At 42.0% G+C, this 26888-nt stretch overlaps 2 protein-coding genes across 8 annotated transcripts in view; one reads left to right on the top strand and one right to left on the bottom strand.

Moving 5' to 3' along the window:
* Positions 1–309: 309 nt before the first annotated feature.
* Positions 310–23164, bottom strand: EHHADH (enoyl-CoA hydratase and 3-hydroxyacyl CoA dehydrogenase). The gene is made up of 7 exons (XM_044434709.1): positions 23089–23164; positions 17970–18073; positions 15614–15789; positions 13163–13274; positions 11531–11635; positions 6396–6737; positions 310–1612 (listed from the first exon to the last, which is right to left on the bottom strand). The coding sequence occupies exons 1-7, from the start codon at positions 23160–23162 to the stop codon at positions 342–344; spliced, it is 2184 nt and encodes a 727-aa protein (XP_044290644.1). The 5' UTR covers positions 23163–23164; the 3' UTR covers positions 310–341.
* A 2016-nt stretch (positions 23165–25180) lies between these two features.
* Positions 25181–26888, top strand: part of MAP3K13 (mitogen-activated protein kinase kinase kinase 13) — a 54649-nt gene continuing 52941 nt past the window's right edge. For 6 of the 7 annotated variants that reach the window (XR_006415172.1, XM_044434671.1, XM_044434667.1 and 3 more), the window contains exon 1: positions 25181–25276. The gene's annotated coding sequence lies outside the window, so the exon portion shown is untranslated. The remainder of the gene's footprint in view (positions 25277–26888) is intronic. The other variant, XM_044434676.1, reaches the window with a different exon arrangement.

Here is a 26888-nt window from a genome sequence, read left to right as displayed (position 1 = left end):
GTAGATGTAAGGAGGTTTTAGAAAGTCAGGCTACTATATACACTGCATTTTTCAAGCTGTGTCTCTCCCTTTCTAGGTGGTTTAGCCATGATCCATAGATTTAATCCAGAGGCTGGGAAGAATGTGTTTTCATGTAAGATTATCAGGCAGGAAACATTTCACAGTGTGGCATGAAAAAAGGAATGCTGTGAGCAGTAGTTTATCATTCCCAGAGATAGGGTGTACATATGCATGTATTGTACAGAAATTAGAAGAATCGGTGACACTGTTTTATAATGTGCTCTGTTTTCAGTTGGATTGGTCAAAGTATTTGAACACAAAGCTTATGCAGTTTATTAAGCTTATAACTTGCTGTGCTGAGATCCCAGAAGTGTTGACCACTCCTTCAGAGGAGGACTGCCCAAGGCTACAAGCTTCTGCAGAAAAGCACTGGGTTGCAGTCTGGGTATGTCGGGGTTAGCCTCGGCATACTCCTGCAGTTTTGTTAGAACCCTAGACAATCCAACCTCAGAAGCATAGAACATGGGTCCACCCCTGTGCCTGGGCCAGCCATAACCATTGATATAGATGGTGTCTATGGCTTCTGGACAAGATACAATTCCTTCAGATAATAACCGGAAGCCCTCATTGGCAAGGGAATACAGACAACGTTCCAGAATCTCATCATGGGTGATGATGCGTGTTCTTATGTTATGAGTACTTCTGTAATCAGAAAGAAAAGCATGAAGCCATGGATCTGATTTTGCTACCTTTCCCCCTGGTTTATCGTACTGATACCAGCCCTTCCCATTTTTCTGGCCATACCTCCCCTTCTCATACAGGATATCAGGGAGTGGGCTGTAGCGCTTGCCATCTCTTTGACAAGCAGGTGTGCCAAGAGGGTGGTTGGCACCGGTCAGGCCTTGCCCTTCCCTAGATCTCCAGCCCACATCAAGCCCAGCAAGGTCCGATACCTTGAAGGGACCCATCTTGAAACCAAATTCTTCCAAAACATTGTCTATTTCCCCTGGCGTACTGCCCTCTTCTAAGAGGAAATAAGTTTGCTCATTGTAAGCAGCCAGCATTCGGTTCCCAACAAAACCAAAAGTATTCTTTACCACAACCCCAATTTTGCCCATAGCTTTGCCCAGGTTCATGGCTGTAGCAATGGCAGTGGGTGATGTTTGCCGACCATAGATTATTTCTAGTAACTTCATTATATGAGCGGGTGCAAAGAAATGAATGCCAATGACTTGGTGAGGGCAGCTAGTGACAGCAGAAATCTCATCAATATCTAGACAGGAGGTGTTAGTGGCCAGAAAGGCTCCAGGTTTGCAAACTGCTGACAACCTGCTGAAGATTTCCTTCTTCAAAGCCATATTCTCGAATACAGCCTCAATCACTAGATCTACATCTTTCAGCACCTCAAAATCCAGAGTGAAATGAATCAGGTCAGGCAGATACACATCCAGTTTCAGGCCATTCTGTTGCATTCTTGATGCTTCACGTTCTAAGCTACCTATGATAGCTCTCCTGGACATCTCCAAATGCTTTTTATCCTGCTCTATAGCCACCACAGGAATTTTAGCTCTCACCAGAGATATCACAATGCCATGGCCCATTGTCCCCAAACCTGTGATAAAAGGAGGAAGAGAAAAGAAAAGGATTAATTAGAGAAAATCTGGTTAAAATCTATAAAGAGTGGCTTATTAGGCAACTTTTCCCCTTGCATATTGGTAACTGGGCTAATAGAACAGTGTCTTAACATGAAAACAATACTGAGACACATAAGAAAAACCACACTGAATTAATGTTTCTAAGTAAGGCCGTAATGGCAAAGCTTAACATGGAAAGCAGTGTTAGCAACCATGCAAGTAGGCTGCATTGTGCATTTCATTGGAGATTCTGCTCAGCAGACTCTATAGCAAAGATTTGTCCAAAGGATAGTTATGTCTTAAAAGTCAAGGACATAGTTATAAGCATAATATAACTATAATATTTAATACAGTACTTTAGAATGTTCAAAATGCTCCGCATATATTATGTTCCCTACAACAAACACATTCACAGAAATGCTTATTCACAGAATGCCCCCCTTATGTCATCTTTCATTTGTAACCCTTCCATGTTTAACCACCAGTTTTTCTGTCTTTTTCCTTCCAAAAAAGCAAAAACAAAAGAGGCCCTCTCTCCACTAAGGAGGGAAAAATAGAACAGCTGAATGCTACATTTCAATTGGTAGTACTATGAACTATCTGTCTAGAAGTACCCCTAGTGAGTTCACAACAGAGGTGTAACAAGCCAATTTCAAACTATGGTTCATGAAGTTTGCTTGTTTTCATAATTTATGATTCAGCCAACATGCAAATCTGTGATTAGTCTGAAATGGACCTGGAAGCTTCCAACCAACTTCTTGCAGACACATCAAAGAGAGGGAAGGGGGAGTGCACAAGCCTGACGCTGCTGCAGGTCATCCAAGATCTATCCTTTGCATATTCTGCTTTGAATTGGAATCTTGGCTTGCAGGGAAACCACAGTTTGCACATACCATAGGTTACTGTATTTGATCAAACATCCACAAACTGCCATCAAGGAGAGAGAGAGATGTCTCATGATAGTACTAGCTTGTGTTTGTACCATGAAATGCAGTCCAAATGAAGTTGCCCCCTCTCCATAATTTGGGGGCCTTTTCATCTGTTTAGTCTATCTAGAAATGTAGAGGGTAACTCCACATGTCTATGATGCATGCTATCAATATTTACTGGCATTCCATACTCCTGGAAAGATTACATCAAATTCACTGTGATTGCTACTTGTGTTCAAGATTTGAAAGGACTTAGCTGACATCACATTATGCTTCCAGCTTTCCAGGCCAGGCTGCTAGATGTATCTTTTGATTCAGAGAGCTCCCCACTCTGTGCCCTAGGCCTCATGACCTGATGAAGATCAACCCAAATCCCCTTTTTACTGCAGGAGCAACCAGTTCATCGTGAACAAGATATTCCTATGCTACACACATGTCTTGTCATGACTTCCTGAGTTTTTCTAAAGGGGTCAGAACAATGTGGCAAACACATTTGCTCTGCAGTATGAAGTCCAAAACACACACAATCAGGTTTATCAATATGAATTATACAGCCAGACAAAGAAACGCAAACCACTGGGATTAAAAAATTAATCTAAAGCTGCTTCATGAGGAATAGCTAGAATGATGTTGTCAGTAAAACAAGATAAATTCCTAATAAAGCAGGTCAAACCAGGTAGCAAATCCCCCCCCCCCCCCCCCCCCCCCCCCCCCCCAAATCCCGTTTTATATTCTTCATAAAAAAAAAAAAAAAAATTTTTTAAAAAAAAAAAAAAAAAAACCCAAAAAAAAAAGAAAAAAACCGGGAGAAAACCCCCCCCCCCCCCCCGTGGGCTACAGTACTGATCTGGCTTAGTTTACATGCAAAAGAACCACAGAGAGTTTCTTCAAGAACAGCAAGCAAGAGAACATACTGATGTATGTATGTATGCTGTTAACCAACATTTGCTGTCACTGTCTCATTTTTTACACCCAGAGTACTCCAAGATAAGCAAACAAACAAACAAACCATTGAATAAGAAATGAATAAAGCACTGGATAAGAATCAGAATGAATTTACAAAACCAAAGGCATAATTTTTTTTACCCCCCCCCCCCGGGGATTTGTTTGCCTCTATTCACTTGGATCTTTGCTCATTTGTATTAAATCATGTATGTTTTAAATGCCACCTACACTTGCTGGAGAGGTGCTTTCCCCCTCCAAGTTTCCCCATGTAGGCTGATCTGTTGTGATGGCTTTCTGCTTGTTTCTAACAGCCTGCTGAAACCTGCGTCTTTATGTTGTGGCATCACTGGGCACACACCAGCTTGAGGGAGGAGGTGGGTTAGATGTTCATGAGCAAAATCCCTCAGAAGGAAAAGAGTTAAACCCTCCTTTCCCAGTGCTGCAGTTTCAATCAGACCTCCGCCTTTGGCTACTGTTAAACTTTTTAGAAAAACACGGATCTTATTTATGGTTGACAAACACTACACTTCATTTGGCCCCTAGTCATGAATCATACGGACCCTGAAATTACATGCATTATATATACACATAACTATCCAGCATACATGCCTTTCTGCTGGCTTCATTAGATATTGCTGCCCTCACAAATTAAATACATTTTTAATCATTTCTTTATAAGGTAACAAAAGAGGGACCAAATCTCTTTGTTAAGTAGCTGAGCACCAGAAATGCTTGAGCAGTGATCAATCATGCAAAATTCATTTTCCCAATGCCTTAAAAGCATTTCTGATTCAGTTAGCCTGAAGCAACTGAGCAGGTTTGCACCAATACACATTGACCCATGTATAATTACAGAAAACCTGCTGTAGAAAATTCAGTATGCTTAAAATATACTAAAATATATTGAGGTTGTAAATGTCCAATTAAAAAGCTCGTTTTTCAAAAAAGTTCATTGTAATCTCTGAAGAATATGCAAATAAAGTCCCAACATGAACAGATGTTGGTGGTTGATGCTAATGTTTCCACTACATGCTCTTCAGGATTAGAATTAGGTTGGAGTAAGACCCTCCTCTGGGTAATCTAGTCCTGCTCCATTCCATACCAAGGTTAATTCCAAGAGAGCCAGTGTGGTGTAGTGGTTAAAAGCATGGGACTGGGACTCAGACGATCTGGGTTCTAGTCCCCGCTCAGCCATGGAGCCAACTGGGTGATCTTGGGCCAGTCACAGACTCTCAGCCCAGCCTACCTCACAGGGTTGTTGTTGTGGGGATCAGATGGAGAAGGAGAATGATGTAAGCTACCTTGAGCCCTTTGTAGGAAAAAGGCAGGATATACGTCGAAAAATAAATTTAAAAAATTAAAAATAAATAATTCAGAATTAATATTTCTCGTTTGACCTGTATCTGCATTTTCATAACAGATAATATTTTGCATATTTGTCACTCAACTAGCAGCAAGCCGGTCACTCATGATTTCCCATGAAATTCTGAATGGAGACCCATCCTACCAAAGCCTGTGGGGTTATGGCAGATACATAATAAAGCCTGCATACAGAACATAAAAGCAGATCCCGCATGTGCCAAGCCTCAGGCTCCATGCTACTTTACATGAATGTCAATTCTCCAGTGAATGAATTCCTAGCAACTTGTAGTAAAGCTTGTAGGCAGATTTAACTTACTGCGCAAAGATGTTTGCGCCAAAGGGGTATGAATCAGGCAGAGAATGATAATTAAGACTGCAAAACAGAAGGAAAGGGACATATGAAGACATATCCCTCAGGGTTGCCTTGTGCTGAGGTGAGCTTTTAGGGAGCCTAGACTGAATGCACTGCAGCAAAACACATCCTGTATATATAACAGTGAAGTTTGGGGTGGGGGAAGAACATGGTAAGAGCGCTGGCATCCCGTTAAAGCCAAAGGCCACGTTGCTGAAGGCTGGCCTCCTTAGAGAACAGTCTCCCACTGAGTATATATACCGATCAATATGCAGCATAGCAGAGGACCGTTGAGAAATCTGTGCAGTGCATCAAAGAATTTTATCTCACCCGCCTTGGTAAAAAATTAATGAAAGCATTATTTTCTTGGTGGGGGCGGGGGAAATGGGAAATTGTAAGGCTGGAAGAGCATCTTCATAATGAGATCAGAGGCTTTAAAAGGCAGTCATCAATGCAACATTTGGGATAATGAATACATTTTACATACAGTAAACCAGCTTTCAGCAAACTGTCACCGTCCAGATGTACTGGACTACAACTTCCACCATTCCTAGTTCATATGCATATTATTAGTCATGTGGACACCAAATATAGTCCAACACATTTGGAGAGCATTACATTTGAGAAACCATCTCTGCAAGTTAAAGGAGAAGGCAGGTTTTGAGACCAATGATGTCCTTGATAATTATCCTAGGTAAAACCCATGTAGAGTAGCAAGCGACAGAAATGAGAACAGGTTCTGCACCTCTGTTGATGTATACCAGAGAGATCTATAGGTACTTTTGTAGGAAATTCAACCTGTGAAATTCAAGCCTTGGCTATTTAACTAGCATGCTCTACTAGGTTTCTCGCAGAGGTAGAAAGGACTTTATTGGTCACTGGTGGCTTTTTCTCCCTCAGCACTGGGAAATTTAAAGAAATAGTCCTGGTTTTCCTCCAATTAGGCTAGCTTTGAGGTTGTTCATTAACAACCCAAGGAAAGGAACCCACAAGAAACTCCAGGACAATCTAATTTTGGTTCTCCTCCATCCCAACTGAGTGATGCTTACAAATGAGCAGAGATTAAGTAGGTGCTTTAAAGTAACTGTGTGGTCTACTGAAATTGCATTATTTCTCTGATGACAAAACAACTTAGTTGACCCAAAAAGGACTCATGTCTTTCCATTGTCTCACCTATCACAGCTGCTTTCCGAACTGGTTGAGGGACTGCATTTTTTGAGGATGCTCCATTGGGCAGCACCCACTTCTCTGCAGTTCTTTGTGCAAAGAAGGCATATTGCAATGCCTTAGCCTGGTCTGAAACGAAGAGTTTGAGAAAGAGTTCTCTCTCTTTGCAAATTCCTTCTTCAAAAGGCAAGTACACAGAGGCTTTTACAGCTTGGAAGCACATTTCTGGTGAAAGGCAACCACGGGCCTGTTTCTTCACCTTCATAAAAGCTTCCTCAAGGATGGCTTCCATGTTGTGTAGCCTGGGAGCTTCTTTCAGGCAGAGTCTGCGAGGTCCCAGTGGCTGACCTGGAAGAGGGCAGAGAAATACAATGACAAAGCTGGTTAGCACCTTATGCTGTAAACTTGAAATCTATTCCTGTACGTTTTCTGGAAGGAAAAAACTGAAATTATATGCTTTGATGCTCAGACTTATGAACACAATAGCACTTTATTGCAAAGTAAAATATTCAAAATAACTGAAGTTATTTTGTAGCTATATGTGGCTATATTTACTTTACATTCCTACTGCACCCAGTGATGATCACAGTGCTTCCAAACAAAGGGCTTTAGGACTAATGATCAGAGGGTACTGTCCAGCTATTCTATTTTTTAGAAATAAAATTTCCTTGGTAAGAAAAAAAATGAGGAAACAGTGGGAAAATATGGAAGGATTACAAATAGATGTCAATGTTGTCTGGACCACCTGGAACTTACTTATCTTTATTTGGAATTGGAAGTAAGTTCCACTAATCCTAATGGGACTTACTCACAGTCACATGCAGGGAGCAGTATCCAGCAGTAAGTCCCTGTGCTAGCAGACACATCACTAGTGCAGTCAGAAGCTAGCAATTTCTGGAGTGACCAAAAATAAGAGGAAACACTAGCTTTTGGAATGAGGCCAGTCAGTAGAGTTTGTGGAAGGAAGCTCTGCCAAACTGCCCCATTTTGGAGAAAAGAGTTTCCACTGGTTTCCTGGGCTTTAGGAAACGTTCGCTTCCTGTGGCAGGTGTTAGAGAGTAGCAGCATTGCACAAAATTAGCAGATTATCTCAATTCCCTCTGAAAAGTGCTCCTGATAAAAAAATCTTAGATGAACAATTAAAAAAAATAATATTAGCTGCCTTGGGTGCCATTTTTGATGAAAAAGCAGGGTATATCAAATAAATCAATAAAACATTGCTTTATCTGCATTTTTCCGAGCCAGCATTCCCTAAATCACATATGTGAAATGTGTTGCTCTTGGTAAAAGCCTGAGAACTATGTAGTATGAGCCTTATTGTGTTTACTTATAAAAACTGAGCTCACTGATACTTAATCCTTAGTGAATGTTGTTAGAATTACATAGCATTTTACATAAAAAGGATATTGCAACCTTTATGTTGACAGAGAATTACAGAACATCATAGTAATAAACAAGGCAAACATGTTTTCTAAGGGTGCTTCTAGATGAGTTGTTTATGGTACCATTGCAAGCTTCATTCAAAGAATTTTACCAGGAGTCCACATGTCATACTCTTCCATGCATAGTCCTCCTATCTTTTCCTACCACTTCTTGCACTTTTTCTTTACAACATAAAATCTGTTAGGGAAAAGTGGATGGAATTGTTGCACAAAGCCTGGATGGGGGAATGCTGGGATGTTTTTCTGTCTAGTCTGAATAAGATTGTACCATTAATTTACTGAAAAGGAGGCAGTATAAGCTGAGCCTTATTACGTAATATTTTCCAACTGCCATGAAATCTAAGCACGAGTCAAAGATGTGAATTCTAGTTCTAATCCTAGGTTAGTTTTGGGAGAAAATGATCTATAGGATAGGAGTCCCTGAACATTTTTTCATGTTGCTTTACAAGTGGGAGAGCAACCTGAGTAATGGAGCCCATCCATTTGCAAAATCAAAGCAAGGGGCTATGGATACTGGCATTACCACCACCACCACCACTACTATTACATGTGCTATTAATATAGGAAAGCCAAGATCATATCTATACATTATGGATGTACCTCTCAAAAACCTTTATAAACACCTACAGCAAAATATTCATCTACCAAGATGCAGACAATTGTTGTCAAAGTTCCCAAGGGAGAGCAGGAGAAACCCTGGGCCAGGAATGGCCCTTAAAACAAATGAGATTGTGGAAAATTAGAACCCAAGTATGGGCAGGAGCTGCCAAATATCATCTGCCTGGAGAACCTGTCTGGACTTGCCTATTTGATGCCCGGAGATTGTTGTTGCCTAGGTACAATGTCTTGTACAATGTGAAGTGTGTGTATTGTGCTTCTCCTGCTTCCAGTGCTGGGTACAGGAAGATAGGAAGCTGCCTTCTACAGAGTCAGATAGCCCAGTATTGTCAACACTGACTGGCAGCAGCATTTCAGGCATGAGAGTTTCCCAGCCCCCGGGAACATCTGCATGCCAAGCATGTGCTCTGTGCCTGAGCCACAGTTCCTCCCTGGTACTTCAGCCTCAGACAAGATGTTCAGGAGACCATCTCATATGACAGGAGGGTTCTGTCATGCACATTAAAAGGCCAGACAGCGCAAAGCATGCTTGTCCCTGTCTGCCATGCAGATGGATGAGAGACCACACTCACAGTGGGTGGACTGCAGCAGTCAGACACGCTGCATCAGTACACCTGAGCCCCACCTCAAGTCCCATCCAAACACACGTTCTGGTCTTGCTCTGATTAACTCTCATATGAGAAGAGAGAGGGGCTTTTTGCTGGAGGAATGTCCATAAGGCTCAACAAAAGCTGTAGCCTCCTCTCCAATTCCTCTGTCTTGCTTGAAGTACTGTTGGAAAAATTATGGCAACTTAGTACTAGGAAAATTTGCTTTTCTGGAAAGCTGCCTCAGACATACCGATTACTGGTATGGCTAGGCACTGAAGCACTTGTGGCGCTGCACTATGGGTAGCAGAAGTGACAACAGATGTTGCATCTATATTACACCCTTCTTTCAAGGAGCCATGAATAACAATAGATGCTAAGGCAGACAGTGTCCAGACTTCATTTAACAATGGCACAGAAGCTACCTCCATGAACACAAAGAACTATGGAACTCTAATAAACTGCCATCATTTGCTTCCATGCGTGCTGGGACTGAATCCTGAAAGAAACATTTATTTTTCAGGTTTTGGTGCCATCAGGTGGACAAATTGCATAATGTAGTAACGAAACAACTGATGCAAAAATACTGCACAAACAAGGCAATTTGTTCTTTGTTGATAAGGTTACTATATGTGCTGAAAAGACAATTTGCGGAAGATGCAGGGTAGTATCCAATGTGCCACAGTGGGACATGAGCCAGTGGGAGAACAAACTGACACTTCCCCCTCTGCCCTAGGAAGTGCTATTGACATGGCACTAGCCATGCATTATGCTAGCCCAATGTCATTAGCCTTAGCACTGTGACAACACTGGATATTATCCACAGGTTGCAAAGCACCTGAGCAGTCTGTGGGCAGCATTCAATGGGGAATCCATGGACCACTAACAGCATAAAATGCATCACACTACCATAAACCAGCTTGTGGGTTTTATCTTATTGGAATTATCCGGATGCTGTGCTTCATTTCATTTTATGATGCTTTTACTGTAAGACCATCCCGAGATGCTAATACTTGGGCAGTATATAAAAGCTTTAAATAAATAAATAAACAAACAAACAAACAAATACAATGATTTCCCAATGGAAATCAGAATGTCAGCTAACACTATGGGGCATTGCATTACAATTGGTGTTGTTTCAGCACCATTCAGGGCACAGACTCTTGGCCACAGGTTGTCCATATGTTGTTCTATTTATTTTTTTCTTTGTGCTTGTTAAATATGATTATTTTGTTGTTTTGTTGTTCTGTGTATATTTTTAAATCTGTAAACACTTGGAAAGCCCAAATGGACTATGGGGCAGTATAAAAGTGTATATAGTAGTAGTAATAGTAGTAGTAGTCATTTATGCTAACACAATTCAAATTAAGTTAGTAGTTCCACCCCACCACTTATTCCTTTGTTTTCGAACCCCAGAACCAAATCACAAGGCATGTAACTATTGTAACATGTTGATTCAGAAACAAGTCCTACTGAGTTTACTCTCTAGAGTCCTACAAGTGTGTATAGGACTCTAACCACAGTGGTTTAGTGGTTAGCAACAACCTGAAGGCATACTGCTTCATGTGATGACCTTTGTTCCTAGGAAATGCATGTCACCAACCAGTATCTCCAAGGAATAAATGAAAAGAAACACATCTTTATGGGTAGCCAAATGTGAGAGAATCTAGTGGTTCACCTAGATTGTCTCTTAATTCAAGGCACTTACTACAATCTAATTAACAGCACTGTGTTCAATGGAGTTTCTTCCCAGAGAAATGGGCATATGACTGCGACCTTAGACAGCATTACTATACCAACTTGTTTGGAAGCAAGTCCTGTTAGATACAAGGGGTTTACTTCTGAGTAGGCCTATATTAGGTTGAAGTGTTTGTTATTTGTTGGTCATGTTAAGCCTGTTCTTATTGCATAAGCGCTCATTTTTTAACCTGGTGATGTGATCAGAGCATGCAGTTATAACAGCGTCCCTGTTTTCTCCTACGTGGCCAATTGTGGCTTTGTCACAGCTGGCAGTAATGCTGCTTGGGTGCTACACAATGTTCAGCCATTTGCTGGCAATGACTCTGGAGAAATAAAATTTCCCATGAGTGAGCTGCACCAAGAACACTGCGCTCAGTCATTCAGGCAGACCTCAGGTGCTCCTTATGGAGTCTTGCTAGTTTTTGTCCTTCCAAGTCACTGCACACTGGATGTACAGTTGCCACCGAAGTTGTTAACAAACAGAAATCTGTGTAAAACCACTCTATTTTTCAACAAATGAGATGGATATTGGTTTTAGGTCCCCCATTCCTATTGTAATGCCCCAGGAGTTTTGGTCAAGATCCTTGCATAGTTTGGTTGGATACATATATATAAGTTCATACACATGTAAGGTGGAAAGATCTGCTTTATAATTATTTCTACTGGTCACTGTCTCTGGTTTTCACCTTTGGGTCCTGCTTCATGTCCTGTCTGTTGTGCTGCACTGATGCTCAATACAGTTAAGGATTCTTACCTGAAACTTTTTCTGCAAAGCTTATGGCAGCTTCAATGGTATTTTCTTCCACAACCTTATCTAGGATCCCCAGTCGAAGCGCTTCTGGAGCTGGCACATATTTTCCTGGACAAAGTAATAAGAGTTACGGGTTCACTTAAATCCCACCTGCTATTCAGTTGACTTGAGATATTTCTGGTGGAACACTTTTAGCAGTCTATACAAAATCATGTGGGAATAGTGACACAATGGGTTCAACAGGGCTGTACCGTAACCTGTGAGGTGCCAGAGGACCCAAAGGTGGAGGTGAGGGGTTCTGCCAGGTGTTAAACTCCATGCTTCACTGTTGTAGCTTGCTGATCAACTCGCTGCTCTAGTGCCAAGCCATCACTGTTGATGTTCAGGAGCTGGTGTTGAACTGCTAATTCATCAGGGATCAGGTGACTCCAGGGTTCTATGTGTTTTCGTGAAGCAGTTGACTGTGTCTGGGATGCTCAGCCTAAGTCACTTAGGGTGCTCTGAAGTAATTAAGATTAATTAAGGTGCTCTTAAACCACCCATTCCTACATGACAAAGATGAGTCCAGTTGATAGTCCTGAGTCCAGTTGATAGTCAAGAAGATATATAAGCCAGCAAAGAGTAATCATCTAAACTAAATTTAAAACTATATGTAGTGGAAAGCCACCCAGGATTCCCCACTCCCAGCAGCTAACTGGGCTAAAAATCCTGTCCAGTATCTCCCTGGTCCCTGAACCCTGCACCAGACACTGGATTCAGCACAAAACAACCCAAGCATTCAGAAAAAATATTGATTTATTAAAAGGATAAAATATAGGGGTGGAGGGTACTAGTAAAACAGCTAAAAAGTGATACACAAGGCATAAAAGGGGAAGGGAGGGGATTTGGCGATCACAGCAACCAAAGACTTCCCTAACTCCCAGGTCTTGTTGGCGAGTGTAGCCTTAGTTGCATGCACATAAACTGTATCAGCCACAGGCATGGGTAACACAGCATTCTTCAGCAAGGAGTATGGCAACATGTGGAACCTCTCCTCGAAGAGGAATCCCAAGCCTCTTCAGGCCCTAGGCTTTATTCCCCTAACCCAGGTCAGGTGAGCCATGAAGTGATGGTTGTGATGAATCCCAAGAGTAGACCATTTGCCTTTACTCCTGCAATCTCCTGTCCTGTCCTTGGATGTAAATTTTCCTGTCCTTGGGTGTAATTTACAATATCTCTCCTTCCTGCATACACAGTGATCTTGGGAGCTGGCATCCCACTGAGCAAACACCTGGAAATTTTAACATTTTACCCCTCTTCTTAGCTAACCCTTCCCCACCTTGCTGAAACTTTAACCAGTTCATGTTGCACAATATAATCTATAAAACAACAAAAATAATGTAATAATCACGGCAGACAAAAAAAATCCTTAGGCCACCTAGAAACCACCCAAAGGCGGTTTTTCAAAAAAGTCAAGGTTTGACTGCACACTGAAAGTTGAGCAATGAGGGAAATGTGTGGTCCTCTTTAGGTTGGGTGTTCTAGAACCTAAGCAATATAGTCTCAAGGCCCTGTCATTCATGAATTCAGATGGAGGTGGTATGAATGAAAAAACAAGACATCTCTGGTGCTGCATTCATACCTAAAGACGTTTACCTGTGGTGATGATATCAAGTGCAGCTGGTACTCCTATCAGTCTAGGAAGCCGCTGAGTCCCACCAGCACCAGGAATTAAGCCTATCAGGACCTCAGGCAAACCCACCTTAGCCTAGGGTAAAGATGGGATATCTGGTTAAAGATTTCTGCAAAGCAAACTTGTCAGGCAGTTCCTTCTAGAAAATGGCACTGTATAGCTCCAATTATATACAAGTTTAATGTGGTAAAAGCTAAACTCATCATGAAAAAATTGAGTTTCAGGAAACCAGGTTCCCTTTTTCTTTAATTTAAAATACCTTTACTTACCAGATATTTCTATGTCTATCAGATATTGTGCTTGAAATATATGTCTAGTGCAAATTTGCCCTTGCAAACTTTGATCCCTGAACCAGAAATATCACCCTTTCTCCCTATCTAATGGAGGTGATGGGATAGTGCATCCTTGCTGTGCGATAAGCATGTTAGCAAGCTATGCAATGTGGCTTATAAACTCTGCTACACAAAATGCGCCTGAGGGACGACAGGCACGTCACAGTAGAGTCCCCTTTCTCTCCCCCTTTTCTCCCTTTGATCCTCCATGAGGACCCATCAGGAGTACCAGTGGTTCTCCTCCCCACTGCTGTGGGGAGCAGGGGAACTGAGAAGCAGGGATTCTTGAGTCAGTGGCAGCAATCTCCACCCAAACCACCGGCACAAATCATTTCTGGCTTGCAGCACTGATGAGGACAGGGGAGCTGCGATTGCTGGAGTCAGCTGTCAAGCTGGCAAGTGTGCTCTCTGCCCTGTGCTACAAGTGCAAGGTCGAAAAGACCTGCGGTGGTGGCACACAGTGGCCAGCTTAGGGAAAACGGCGAAAACCCTGCAACTGACATGCAACCTCAAGGATGCAATCTGGACTGTGCACAACAAATGAGTGAGATAACAACCATGCATTTATTGAGAGAAAAACTGATTGTGTGGAAAGGCCATCAATCATACTGAAGTATACTTTAAATGCCAAACAGAACATATTAACTTTCTAATATAAGTGTGTGTGTGTGTGTGTGTGTGTGTGTGTGTGTGTGTGTGTGAGAGAGAGAGAGAGAGAGAGAGAGAGAGAGAGAGAGAGAGAGAGAGAGGGACTGATTGATTGCTGGCAGTATTAAAAATACTCAGAAGCCCTGAAAAGTCAGGGAAAGGTCATGCGTTCTGCACTAGATACACCCATGGAAGCACTGAGAAGGTTGAGGACTCTGAGAAGTGACCGTTTAATGCTTATAAGCTGGAGGATTACATAGGAAGTAGATCATGCCCCTCTTGCTTTGGGTATATCTTCCTTTGCCATTTATTCCTCTTTTCAAGTGACAGCTAGGTAATCTAGCCCTTAGATCTAGCCCTTAATCATGATCATGAAAAATGCCTGAGGTTGTTGCCAGTCTTGCCAAAAGTTGATCCCTGCAATGCGTAATAAAATTGCTCGCCTAGTGTTGGATGATGCATCTCCCCACTGCAGGTCAAACAAACACTAAAACCAGCCATAGTTGTCTAGTTGCTGGAAAAATAAGCCACCCTGAAGGAAATAGTCTAGGTTAAGATGACATGGCAACCCACTGAGCCTGGTTACCTATGATGGCTTGTTGTGTTGTGTGAACCAGGTCAATAACTCAGTGAGGCCTTCAGCAGTATCAGGCGAGGCCATGGCACAGGGATGCAGGACATCTTCCAGCCTGAGGCGCAAACTCCATTTTAGAGACACTCATTAAGACCAGTGCTGGGCAAGACTGAAGACAAAAGAGGTGGTGCCAAAATACCAGCACTTTGCCCCTGAAAACTCAGACTAAGCTTTAGGAGAGACATTCTGGCTTTTTAAAATGAGGGGGAAGGAAACTGCAGAGCCACCAAATGATTGGGCTGGTTGGAGGAAACGGGCATGGCCTTCTGCAAAACCCCGGAAGGGTAAATTTGGCTGCAGATCTAAGGTCCTGCATCTGCTTCAAAATGTCTTTTCAGGTATAGTCAAAAGTGCTCATCTCTGGCTAAATGTGGACTGTTCACCAGTGGGAACAGCAGCTTACGGAAGCATTACCCTTTCTAATTAAGAACTTTATTTTCTGTTTGCTGCATTATCTGTAGCTGCTGACTTTGGAAGAAAGAGCTCTTTGAACTCTGGACTACTCTTTGAATTGATTCAGTTTGGCTCTTTGTATGTTATATTCAGTTATTAATCTTCTGTTCTTTCATTTATTTGTTTTTGTGGATTAATATTAATTGAATAGAACTGTAAATGCCATACATCCATTTTCACTATATTCAGTATTATTTGATTTTTATAATTCAGATTCAAAGGGTTTGGATGGTGTGTGGGATAGAAATAATACTCCTTATGCCAATCCATAGGAAGATGCTACATTAAGGCTTTTGTAGTTCTTCCAACAACTTCAGCTAAGTTTTCCATTTAAAAAAACATTTTACCTTTGTATCTGCAATTCTGTAATGACAGCCCAATGCCACCTCCAGGCCTCCTCCAAAAGCCATGCTTTCAATGGCAGCCACCATTGGCTTGTCACTTTTCTCTATTAAAGAAACTACTGACTCCAAACTGGGCATGCCTTTCCGGTTAACATTAGAAAATCCTTTGATATCAGCACCTATAAGGAAATTGACCAAAACCATGTGAATCCACGATTACTCCAAGTAATCCACTTCTTACTCCACAGTTCTCCCGTGCTGACCTGTTAAGTATGGCATATGTCCCTTGAAGAATTACACCAAGAAAGACACCACCTTTCTATTTAGTTTTGATGTTTTAACTTTTGTAACATTCTTGTTTTGTTGTTTTAAAGTGTTATTGTTTTAATTGTTGAATGCAACCTTGATGGCTTTTTAACACTTAAGATAGCACATAAAAAGTAATTCATAAATACAAGTAACAACTACAACATTAAAATTCTCTGTAGATTTTCAGATGATCACCAACACAAGTCAAAATTCATACTGTCCTACTACTACTGTCCCCCTGCTGACTCTTTAATAGAATAAGGAGGGGGGATTTTATATGATATTCCACTCCCCCTGCAACCCCTGTCCCCAAAAATGCTGTGAAGGTTTTGGGGACCTTCTGGAGCAGCTGTTGTAAAGGCATGGTAGGAACATATGAATTGCTAAAAATTCCCCTCCGATTCTCTCATGGCTGCCTTCTATCTGCAAAGGGATGCTATTAAGATACCAACATCTATTTCGTGTACATAAATGCTTCCTTTAAATATATTTTATATTTTTTGTCCTTGGGACATTTTAATGAAACTTTGGGGATGAACAAGCACAACTGCAGTAATTATGGTTTCACTGATGTTTCCAGATTAAACAACTTATTAGGAATAACTGATGTCTGAAAACTGTAAGTCAAAGAATATCCTAGCTGAATCACACTTAGCAGAAACCTATGCCTTTTGTAGTTATCAACTGCAGAAAATTGTGTTTATGTTATGTATCTAGAGGGAAATTCATGAAATACTGATGTTGGTTTGTACCATGGGTTACATCCACAAGTAACTTGATATGCCATAGGCAAGGGTTGAACAAAATGAATTTTTGGTCCCTTCCAAATTACCTGTCTTTGAAATCAATGGAAGGATACCAGTGTCAATGAATAGTAAAGTATGCATAACAATTGTGTATGCTTACTTACATGAGATGGTCTTAGTAAGTGTTTGCAGCCCTGATTAAGTAATAACATCCAACTACTCATTACATAATAAATTATATACATGCAGAATAACAGATGTAAAGTAAATTTTAAACAGGAATATTCCCTGTGGGTCTCTACTTTAGGGTCTTGTACTGATCTGCTATACATTCTTACAGATAATCTAGGTAAATTACATTGTTAGTGAAATTGACGAAAAGGCTAAATATAATGGTTAACAAGTTACAGGGTTGTGATTGATTCAAACAGGTTAAATGAGTTAATATGAAAACCAATAAAACATCACCCACCCACACTCAGTCAACAGAATGCTGTATACTTCAACAAGAGTAATAATTAAGAGATAATTAACATAAGTTAAGCTGAAGGAGGGGTAGGAAAATGGTAGAAAAAAGGGGTTTATGTTACTGAAATAATTTCCCATTTTAATCATAAAAAAATCACTGGTCAGTTCAAGGATTAAGATGCACTTTACATGATGTGTGGGAAAGCAGCTCAGGCTCTATTTTATTTGGTACTGTAAGGATGCTATCCAATGTGGCTGCTCATAACCCTTTGAACCCAAAGGATTAACCCAGTGAAGACAGGAGGAATGCAGAGGCAAGGGCTGTCTCAGCAGTTTGCCTGCCCCACAAATGAATGATATCAGCTATCTATGTCTTTTGCCCCTGGTCAGGAGGAGAAGGGGCTGAGGCACCACTGGGATCGCTCACATCTCGATGGAGGCTTGTTTCTCCTCTCCCTGGCCTGCAAAAGCATTGACTCCAAAGTTCCCCTTACTGGTCTGGAGCCACAGTTAATGCAGAGAGGCCCATGCTGGCTATGAGAACAGAGAGAGGACACTCCATGGTGAGTCCCAGCTCAGAAATACATTTCTGAAGTTGGAGTCAGAACCCCAACTGATCCCATGGCTATGTAGTCAGTGTCTAACAGTCATAGGATTGCATCCTAAAGCTAGAACCTTTAATATGCATGTTGTCATTTAATTCACCCACATTCCCCATTCTCCAGCAAATACCAAGAATGTAGCCAATGCCACAGTACCAAAGAGAGTTTCATAAATTCATCATTTTTAATGGGAGCAGAAAGATGATACCTACACGTGAATTCAAAGGCTTTTACCTGCACTGAATTTTCCATTTGCCCCACAAATCACAACAGCTTTCACAGTAGGATCCATATTTGCATGGTTCACTTCTCGTTCTAAAGCTTGTAATGTTGTAGCACTAAAATAAACCAAATAAATCAATTAGCCACTTCATTTCTGGATAAAAATATTACCCCAGGTAATCTTGGGGAGAAATACACCTCCAAAGGAGGTGCTTGCCCACCAGATTGCCTTGAAAGGTCTGAGATCTTTTGTTGGGGTTTAACACACAGGACCAAAGATAACAAGCCCTGGTTTTGCATTCACAGAGACACACACAACACTTAGAAAGTTAAAGTATTCAGCAGAAAATATAGAGCAGGCACAAGGTTTAACCTGTTGCTGTCTAGACTGCAAATATTTCTGTTGCATCCCTATCTTGCCCTCTATTTCCAAAGAGATAAAGCACTTCTTGCCTCACACACACACACACACACACACACGGGGGGGGGGAGTGGGGGGGAGAATGAGAGAGAGAGGTCCATTACTTGTCTTGCTGGATAGACTCTCCTCAGCAGTCCATTGTGTGGGAAAGAAGGCTGGGGTGCCAAGCCTGGCTTCAGAGCCTGACCCACCCCCTTTCCCCGACATTCAGAGCCTGTCTTTCCTTCCTAAGTCCCTGATCCTTATACTATTTCTCTCTACATGAGTGTCTGTTATTTATGTATTTGATTTTTAGCCTGCCTCATTAGCCAAATGGCTCCCTGGCTATGGGAAAGAGGAGTTTCTCAGACTTAGGCCAATTGTTGGATGGGTGCTTGGTTGCTCTTGATGACCTTATCTATTCCTGTCTGTGCTCGTGACCTTGTCTATTTTCTATGGGTCTTCTGCTGTTTGCTAGTTGCTATTGATGGGGTAATTTCCATGTGTTTCTGGACACTGGGTTATATACATAGTCCCAGAAGCCATCCTGACTCTTTCTATTCCCCTGTCTCAATCCTTCACTGTCCATATGATTTCCTCAGTACAGTGGCCCCAGTATCTTCCTTGTTCATTGTTACACCAATCTCATCACTCCCTAGTTCAAAACATTTTTCTGCCTGAGGCAAAGGACATTCACATATAGCTGCTGATTGGAATAACAATAGGCTCTTACCTCAACAGGGCACCCAAGCAGCCAGTTGCAGCTCAGCAGGCTAGCCTGGGGGACACAGGCAGGTCAAATGGCACACACAGTTCTGTCTACCCACTTGCTACCTTTTATGTTGAGGCTTTTAAAGATATACTTGGTTATCCAGGGACTTGAGAGGATTATCCATCCCAGGTGTTTTTCTTTTACAGGATCATTCTTCACCATATGTTCTACCTGTATTAATTTTTTAATGTTTCCTTTTTAAAAATGTAAAGGCATTTACTGTATTTCATTGCAATGTTTTTATGTACCATTGTAAACTATTCAGAGAGTTCTGACTATGTAGTGAAAGAAAATTGTAATGGTGCCTGTTTTTAGAGTCGTCTTATCATGAATGCCATGAAGTTATGCTGAGTTTACCTAAAATTGTTCCTGTAAACAAAAGTTCAGCACATTACCTTTTTACTTGCCATTTTTCAATGTGCTTTACCCCCTTATCTCTTGCCTTTTCAATCCAATGTCTAAAATAATTTACAAACCCATCACTGAAAAAGCATGAAGATTTAAAAGATTGAAACCAACCCTAGAGGGAGCTAAAGTAGTGGCAAACACTTCAAACAGAGTTTAAAAAATAGTAGAAGGACTACTACTTTCTACTGCAGGAAAAATAATGAGTTTTGTGGCACTTTTAATATGGCATAAGGTTTCATGTCCACTTCATTAGATGCATGGATGCATTAAGTGTGATACATACATGATTAGAATGGAATGTAAACAATGAAATCAAAGGGAAATGACATGTAGAAAGAATAAATGGTGACGATTACATTATAAACAGTGGTTATTTGCGCAACAGACTAGGTTGAATACAGGATGTCTTCTGTGGAATGAACAGCTCTGCGTTAGAAAGTACCTCTGCTTAAACTCCTCATGCACAGCTCATCCCATTCCGCAGGGCCCCCCTACCCTCTGTATAGCATTTTCACAGGGCTGGCCTTGCTGCTATAGGCAAAGGAATGACGTGCCTAAGTACTGAAATTATCTCAGCTTCTCCTGTACTTTTGTATTGCACAATCTTTATCTGGGTGCTTCTTTCATGCAGAATTTAAATTGTACTATGGCTGTGAGACAGGGCTGGTCCTCTCATCAAGCAAACTGAATTTCCTGTCTCAGGTGGCAGAGTGGGAAGAGTGGCAAAATGTGTGGCCTTGCCCTCACCTAGACGGTAAGCCATCTCAGTGAGAACTGGTCAGCAAGGGGGTGCATTGTTGGGAGTCATGAGGCTTCTTCAGAGAGCCGATTTGGCAAGAAGGAGGGGTGCAGACAAGAGAATGCATGGGGAGCACATGGTCAGCCTTCCCTTGAGGCAGGTTGAAGGCACCACCTCAAGGAGCAGGATCTGCAGTCCCACTCTTGCACTGTGGCAGGTGCCAAGGAAGAGGGCAGCCAGTAGGGACCTCAGGTGGGCAGGCTCCCAGGAGTCACATGGTTCTCCAGCAAGCCAAAGTGATGGCAAGAGAAGGGGGAGGGGGGTGCAGACAAAGCAAGGTGGAGCACGATTAGTGGTGAGGGTGAGCGGTAGAGGGACATGCCTTGCGGTAAGAGGAAGGGTAGGATAACATGGTAAAGAAAAGGCTGTGCAGACAGTGAGAGTTTGTGCCAGACCCGCTGCAAACCTTTGTGTAGAGGATCCAAATAGGTGTGGCTACTCTGCTTCCAAAATGATACTATCAGGACAAGATGGGCAAAACTATGTCATAATATGGCAGCTAAAAGCCTGATACTGTAAGAACAGCTTTAGACTTAAGGTGGGGTTCCTGATCTGATCAGGAATTCATGTTGCAAGTATTGCTCTCCAGCTATACCTTAAATATGTTAACATGTGCCTGTCCTGAAGCTTCTTCATGTTCTCTTAATCCATTCAATCCTATAGTTTGACTCTCATGTGCATCTAGTCAACTGCTTAGATCCTCCACTCTCCCCAAAACTGTGTATGTAATTGACAGGTTATAATAGCATTTTGTGCAGTCTCCATCTTTGTAGTTCCTTCAGAGGCTACCTACATGCTGCAAGTATTTCCTGTATGTCTGAATAAACTCTAAATGTTCTTCTGATTGCACATTCCCAGCATACTCTTTCTGGTTTTTCTTGTCACTACCCTGAAGCACTACCTGAAGCAACGACAATGCCCCACAGCCTATGCAAAGACATCAGGAAGTATGTAGCTTAAAGATGCAATCAAATGCACACTTACTTGGGAATAAGTCCTATTGAACTCATAAACATGAATAGGATCAGGTCATTAGATGAACACAAGGGATAGCAACCTTTGAAAATGGTGCCTAAAACCATCCTCTTGTACTCCTGAAGTTGGTACAAATGAACTCAGCAAGCTAGAATTCAAGATGCTAGTTTTGACTTCTAAATCCTTACATGGCTTGGGGCAGCAATACCTGCTATAGCATCTCTATTGGCATGAAACTATGCATATATACATTCTCATTATCTATGGCCCTCCTTTGAGGAAGGCTTGAAGGTTGGCAATAAGTGAACGGGTCTTGGTAGTGGTCTCCAGATAAAGGAATGGACTCCTCAGTTCCAATACTGCCCTCCTTCCTGACTCCAAGATTATCTTTTTGGTGCTAGATAAGACCTTTCTCTATTTTCAGGCACTTGCAGCATATGACAGTCAGGGCATACGATGTCTTCAGGGCATGTTGACTGTTAAAATTGCTTGGACTGCTTGCCTGTGTTTATGAGAGTCTGTTTATTTGTTTATATATAAACTGGTTTTATATTAGGTACAACTACAATTAGGTGTAGTGAAATCTCTGTAAACTGCCCAATGAACTTTAGCTATTGGGTTGCACAGAAATGTAATCAAGTGAATTAAATGAAAGGAAAAACATGACCTCTGAACTCACTGAGCTCAATGTGAATTGTCTTATGCTTAGATTTGTTTAGCATTTGCTAGGGAAGCTTCAGATCACTTGAAAAAGAAAAGGCTAAGGATTCGTTTAATAGTCAAAATGTTCTGCTAAATCTGCAAAACAACTCCTTTAATAACTAACTAAACCAATCTTTTCAGTTGAGTTCACTGCCATGGCTCATCCCAATGTCTAAAGTCCTAAAACCATGAGACTTTTGAGTTTTAATATTAACCAGTTTTTATCTCAAGACTGGCACCTTTCCCCTGCTGAAATTTATACTGTCATCATTATATGCTACTGTTAAAAGTGTGATTTATTTATGTTCTTACGAGTTAGTAGAATGTTAACAAAATTATTATTTCTCACTTTCTTCTACCCCTCTCATCCTATAGCTTCACTATTCTTTCTGCTACAGCCCCAGTTTTTCAGCTTGCTTCTAATTAGCCAGACGTCCAGAGCAGCCATTATGTGAGCAGCCACATCCCATATGGAGTGAATTTTGTGACACTGCCCACAGCAGTTCCTCAAATTTCCAAATATCCACAGATCTAGAAGGACTGGGGACCCTTGCCTTACAGGCTCTAAACCTAAAGAAACCCCTTCTAGGAAACATTCAGTTCAACAGGATACTAAGCATGGCTCCAAGAAGTAAATCCAAAAAGAAAAGTGCTAACATCCATATTAATTAATTCTTTTATTGAACTAACCCAGTCACAAAATTGCATGCAAGCCCTGGAAATCTTCAGACCTCATAATCAAGCTACACGGTAAACAAACATTAAAAGGATTTACAGTCTTAGGGTGAAACATGGGAGAGGGCTGCAGTCATGCAAATAAATAAAGCTGTTTGCACTTAACCTAACAGCAAGCACCACCAATACAACGGGGGCTTTCTTCCGTACATATAGGGGAACGATCGGACAACACAGATCTGTCTGAGGACAAGCCTGGTGCAGGGATGCCAGTTAAGTTTTGCAAGGGAACTTGCCAAAGAAATTCCTGTCCCCTGCGCGGATGGGCGAAGGCGGAGCGCGGAACTCTGGATCCTAAAGTCCACCGACGCTCGGAGCGAGCAGTCCCCTTGCAATTTACCTCAGCGCGTTGACCGGAGGGTTACACAGCCGAATCACCGCCACTGCAGCGGAGCCCCGCGAAAGCTGAGCCATGATCTCGCGACGGACCTGGGGAGACCGTCCAGGCAACAGGCGCTCCAACAAGCGCCGAGGCAGTGCAGGCGGGGTAGCGCCTGTGCGGGCGAGAAGAGCCCGCCTGCAGCGTGAGCGACGCCTGCCGCCCTCGTGCGGGCGCGCATGGGAAGGCTCCGGCGGAGGCGTGGATTTCGTGCCCGCTTGAACGCCTCCGAGCCGTCGGTGTACTATCGAAGCAACTCCTCCAGACGGTGCGCAATTTAAACCAGGCCTCATTTCCCTTACATTTATACGAAGTTATACTAAGCTGAAAGAAAAGCATGCCCGTTAGCAATTTTCGGATACTCATTGGAAAATCATGGGCGCAGCAACGATTAAATCGATGCACTCTACAAATGAAGCAAGGCGTGGATCTTGACAAGGAATAGACTGGCTTACAGGATAGAAAAGAGATGGCTTATGTTGCTCTTTCTGTTATATTGTTTTAAAGTTGCGTTTTGATGCTCGCTTTATTTTTTACTGCATTTTTATTTAATTGCGTTATATTCTGCCCTTCACAAGGAGCCCAGAGAAACTAACAACCGACAAAAGCAGTTAACAAGGTGGTAGCACCATCAAAATAAAGTCTTAATATGTTTTAGTATATTCTGTTTGCAAAAATACAGGTATTTTGAAAAGCAGCTTGAAAGACTTAGGTAAACTGTATAAGCTGCCATAGAAAGGGAGAAGTGATGGGGAATAGCAATGCCGGCCCTTCTCCGAGGATCCTTCGGGCTTGACGGCCTCCTTGAATTCGATAGTGCTAATTATCTCGTGAGGACATTGTGAATTGAGTGGTTTGCAAAGTTCAGTCTTCCCATTCATTTTCAACCAAGAAACACAACAAAAATGGGGAGCTCTCCTAGGCCACTACCAAAAGTGTTTTCCTACCGATCGACTAGCCGGGGAACAGGCTCGTAATAGAACATTAATAGTTGTTTTTGAAAAGCATGCCCCATTATCAGTTTCCTATTCAGATTCAGACACACTCAAAATATGTTGCTATTGTTCGGCTTCAGTATCTGTCCTGCTAAACAACAGTCAGGGTTGATCTCCTTTAGGACTGACTGACTGGATTTCTTTACGGTCCAAGGGACTCTCAGGATTCTTCTCCAACACCACAATTCAAAAAGTGTCAATTCTGCGCTCAGCCTTCCTTATGGTCCAACGCTCACAGCCATACATTACAACTGGGAAAAACCCTATACGTCTTTACTTTTGAATATGCTGCCTAGATTTGCCGTAGCTTTCCTCTCAAGGAGCAAGCGTCTTTTAATTAAAAGAAACTTTTAGTTCACTTAAAATGTACCAAATCCTTAAATACATTAATTTCCACTTTGTTATACAAGTAAGCGCGTTAGTTGATACCTATTTGGAATGTGTAAATGGCTAAGATTGGTATTCGCATTGCCTCGTCTACATAAAGTGAAACACACTAAAACGGGAACACCGTAACACACCTTTAATTTTATAGTTTTTAGAGTGTTCCTTTTGCGATGTACGGTCAGGAAACACGATACATTTGTCATAGTCACTGATACCGTAGTAAAGGAGTCATCTTTTTAAAAGTTAGATCGCAATGATTACATGAATGCAGGAATTTAGCTCAAAATCAAATTACGTTCATAATGCAATTCTATACGCCTCCTGAAAAGTATCATTGGGTTCAATGGGCGTTGCTCTAATGCAAGAAAGCATATTACAGTCTCAGTCTCCCGCAGGCATGAAGTTTAAGCCATCGTCGAGCCTCTCACGCACTATTGCTAAGAGTGACTACTGCGGAAGAAAAGCATTTGGGATTCTAACGGCTACAGAGTTCACATTAGCAGTAACCGCGATTTAGGCTAAATACGCCTTATAAAGCCCACTCCGAATCCGAAACGTTTATGTAAGTCTTTCAGCACTGCTCCGGCACCCGCAGCGCCGCCGAGCCGGAAGTCGGCTTGTCAATGCGGACTTATTCGAGTCAGAGGCTGCTAGCTTGTGTGTCAGGTGATGCCGGAAGTGACGCGATGTTGATGGCCCGGCAGGTGGGAGGAGGACCAATGGCCGATAGTGCTTGTAAGGCGGCGGAAAGTAACGGGCGCCTTGAGGTGAGTTCTCCAGGGAAGGCACGTCTGTGGTTCGAGTGGATGCGGAGCGGGTTCCCCTTGCCTGTGGGCGTAAGTCGCAAGTGGGAGGACAGCGGGTGGGCGGGAATGCGCCGCTGGCAACGGGGTTACCCGCCGCGTTTCCTTGTCCGGAGGCGCTCTGCCGGGTAGGGGATTTTGTTGCTTTGTCGTGCCCTGTTGCTGCAAGGAGTATCCTCACCTTTGACACAATACCTGGCAATGTGGTGGGGCAGGACCACGGTTGGGTCGGTTTTTATTACGGTCGCAGAATCTGCATATCGCCGGATACATGCAGATATATATCGCCTCCTTTCCTCCAGTATTTCACAGATGGAAATGGGAGCTTATTTGTAACACCCCTATTCTGATACCTAGTATTTCTGCCTGAGAGTATCCTCGCCCGTATTCAGCAGTTCATTGGTTCTACCCTCTGCTGATCAAAAAACCGAGAGGGTGACTATGCTTTAGAATAACGATACATTGGAAAAATCCATTTATGTTCTTTGCTAAGGATATATGAGGAAATAATAGTTGTGTAATAGGTTTCATTAGTTCATAGTGTATCTAGGGAGTTGCAGTGCATGAAATACCAGGCTGTGCACTGCGTGGTAGTCTGTTTTTATTTTAAAATACACATGAACAGCCTTGCAATGCTGTTCTGTGTATATCTGTCTAGAAGTTCACTGGGGGTTACTCTCAGGTAAGCATGTGTCAGACTGTAGTCATACATAGAACCATATGTGCACGGATGATAAGATGCATAAACATGCTCCTTCAGATATTTAATTTCTGCTGAAATTGGGAAGGGGATGGACCTTGAAGAATCACAGCTCCAGCAATTTGCAATAATACATTGAAGCGAGACATGCTAAACAGCAAAGATGGGACAAATAAAAGTACTCTAACAGGTACAGAAAACAAAAAATTGGAACCACTTCTGGTAAGAAGGGATTGGAGGCTAGAACACAACCCTGTAACTAAAACCTACCATAGTGTAAGTTTCTGTTTGAGCTTACCATAAGTAGTATTCAGTGATTTGGTCTGCATGGCACAGTAGTTGTTTAACCCAGGAATTATGGAGATAATCAGAATGTGTGAACTGCACGCTTGTCTTTTCAGCTTTTAATTAACAGCTCTAGATTTGTGAACCTAGAGACTCTGGGTTATTTATGGGTTAAACAGCCCAGAGTTACCTCAGTAATTGCACATGGATTGGGTTAACTCTGTTGTTGGGTTAGTTTTGGATTGTTTAATCTATAAACAACCCAGATCATCTGGTCTGCCCATCAGGAAGTAATCCAGGAATAGAATTCTCCAAGATTGTTGATTAAAGGTGGAAATGAGGAGTATACAGCTTGCATGTTCCACTTATCCCCACAATTCCTGGACTAACAAACCAGGAATTGCCATTGTGATGAATGAACCAGAACACTCTTATTTCTACTAAGAGTGGGTACATCAAAATGAATCGGCTTCAGTTAGTCATAAATAACTTAAATCATACCTTTCAGTGAGTCTACTCTTAGTAAGATTAACATTGGTTGTTTCATGATTCTTTGCTTTTTAAGATCTTTGTTGATTTGTCCAAGATAAA

This window comes from Varanus komodoensis, unplaced genomic scaffold (genome assembly GCF_004798865.1).
Source record: "Varanus komodoensis strain SLA01 unplaced genomic scaffold, ASM479886v1 scaffold1, whole genome shotgun sequence".
NCBI classification, from domain to species: Eukaryota; Metazoa; Chordata; class Lepidosauria; order Squamata; family Varanidae; genus Varanus; species Varanus komodoensis.
This window is presented reverse-complemented; position numbering and strand designations above follow the sequence as displayed.

Coding starts and splice junctions, on each gene's coding strand:
- EHHADH (XM_044434709.1), bottom strand. CDS start 23,162: ATGGCTCAGCTTTCGCGGGGCTCCGCTGCAGTGGCGGTGATTCGGCTG. Junction 18,074..23,088: donor CCTCCGGTCAACGCGCTGAG/GTAAATTGCAAG, acceptor GGTTTATTTTAG/TGCTACAACATTACAAGCTT. Junction 11,636..13,162: donor ACTTGATATCATCACCACAG/GTAAACGTCTTT, acceptor TACTTTGTCCAG/GAAAATATGTGCCAGCTCCA.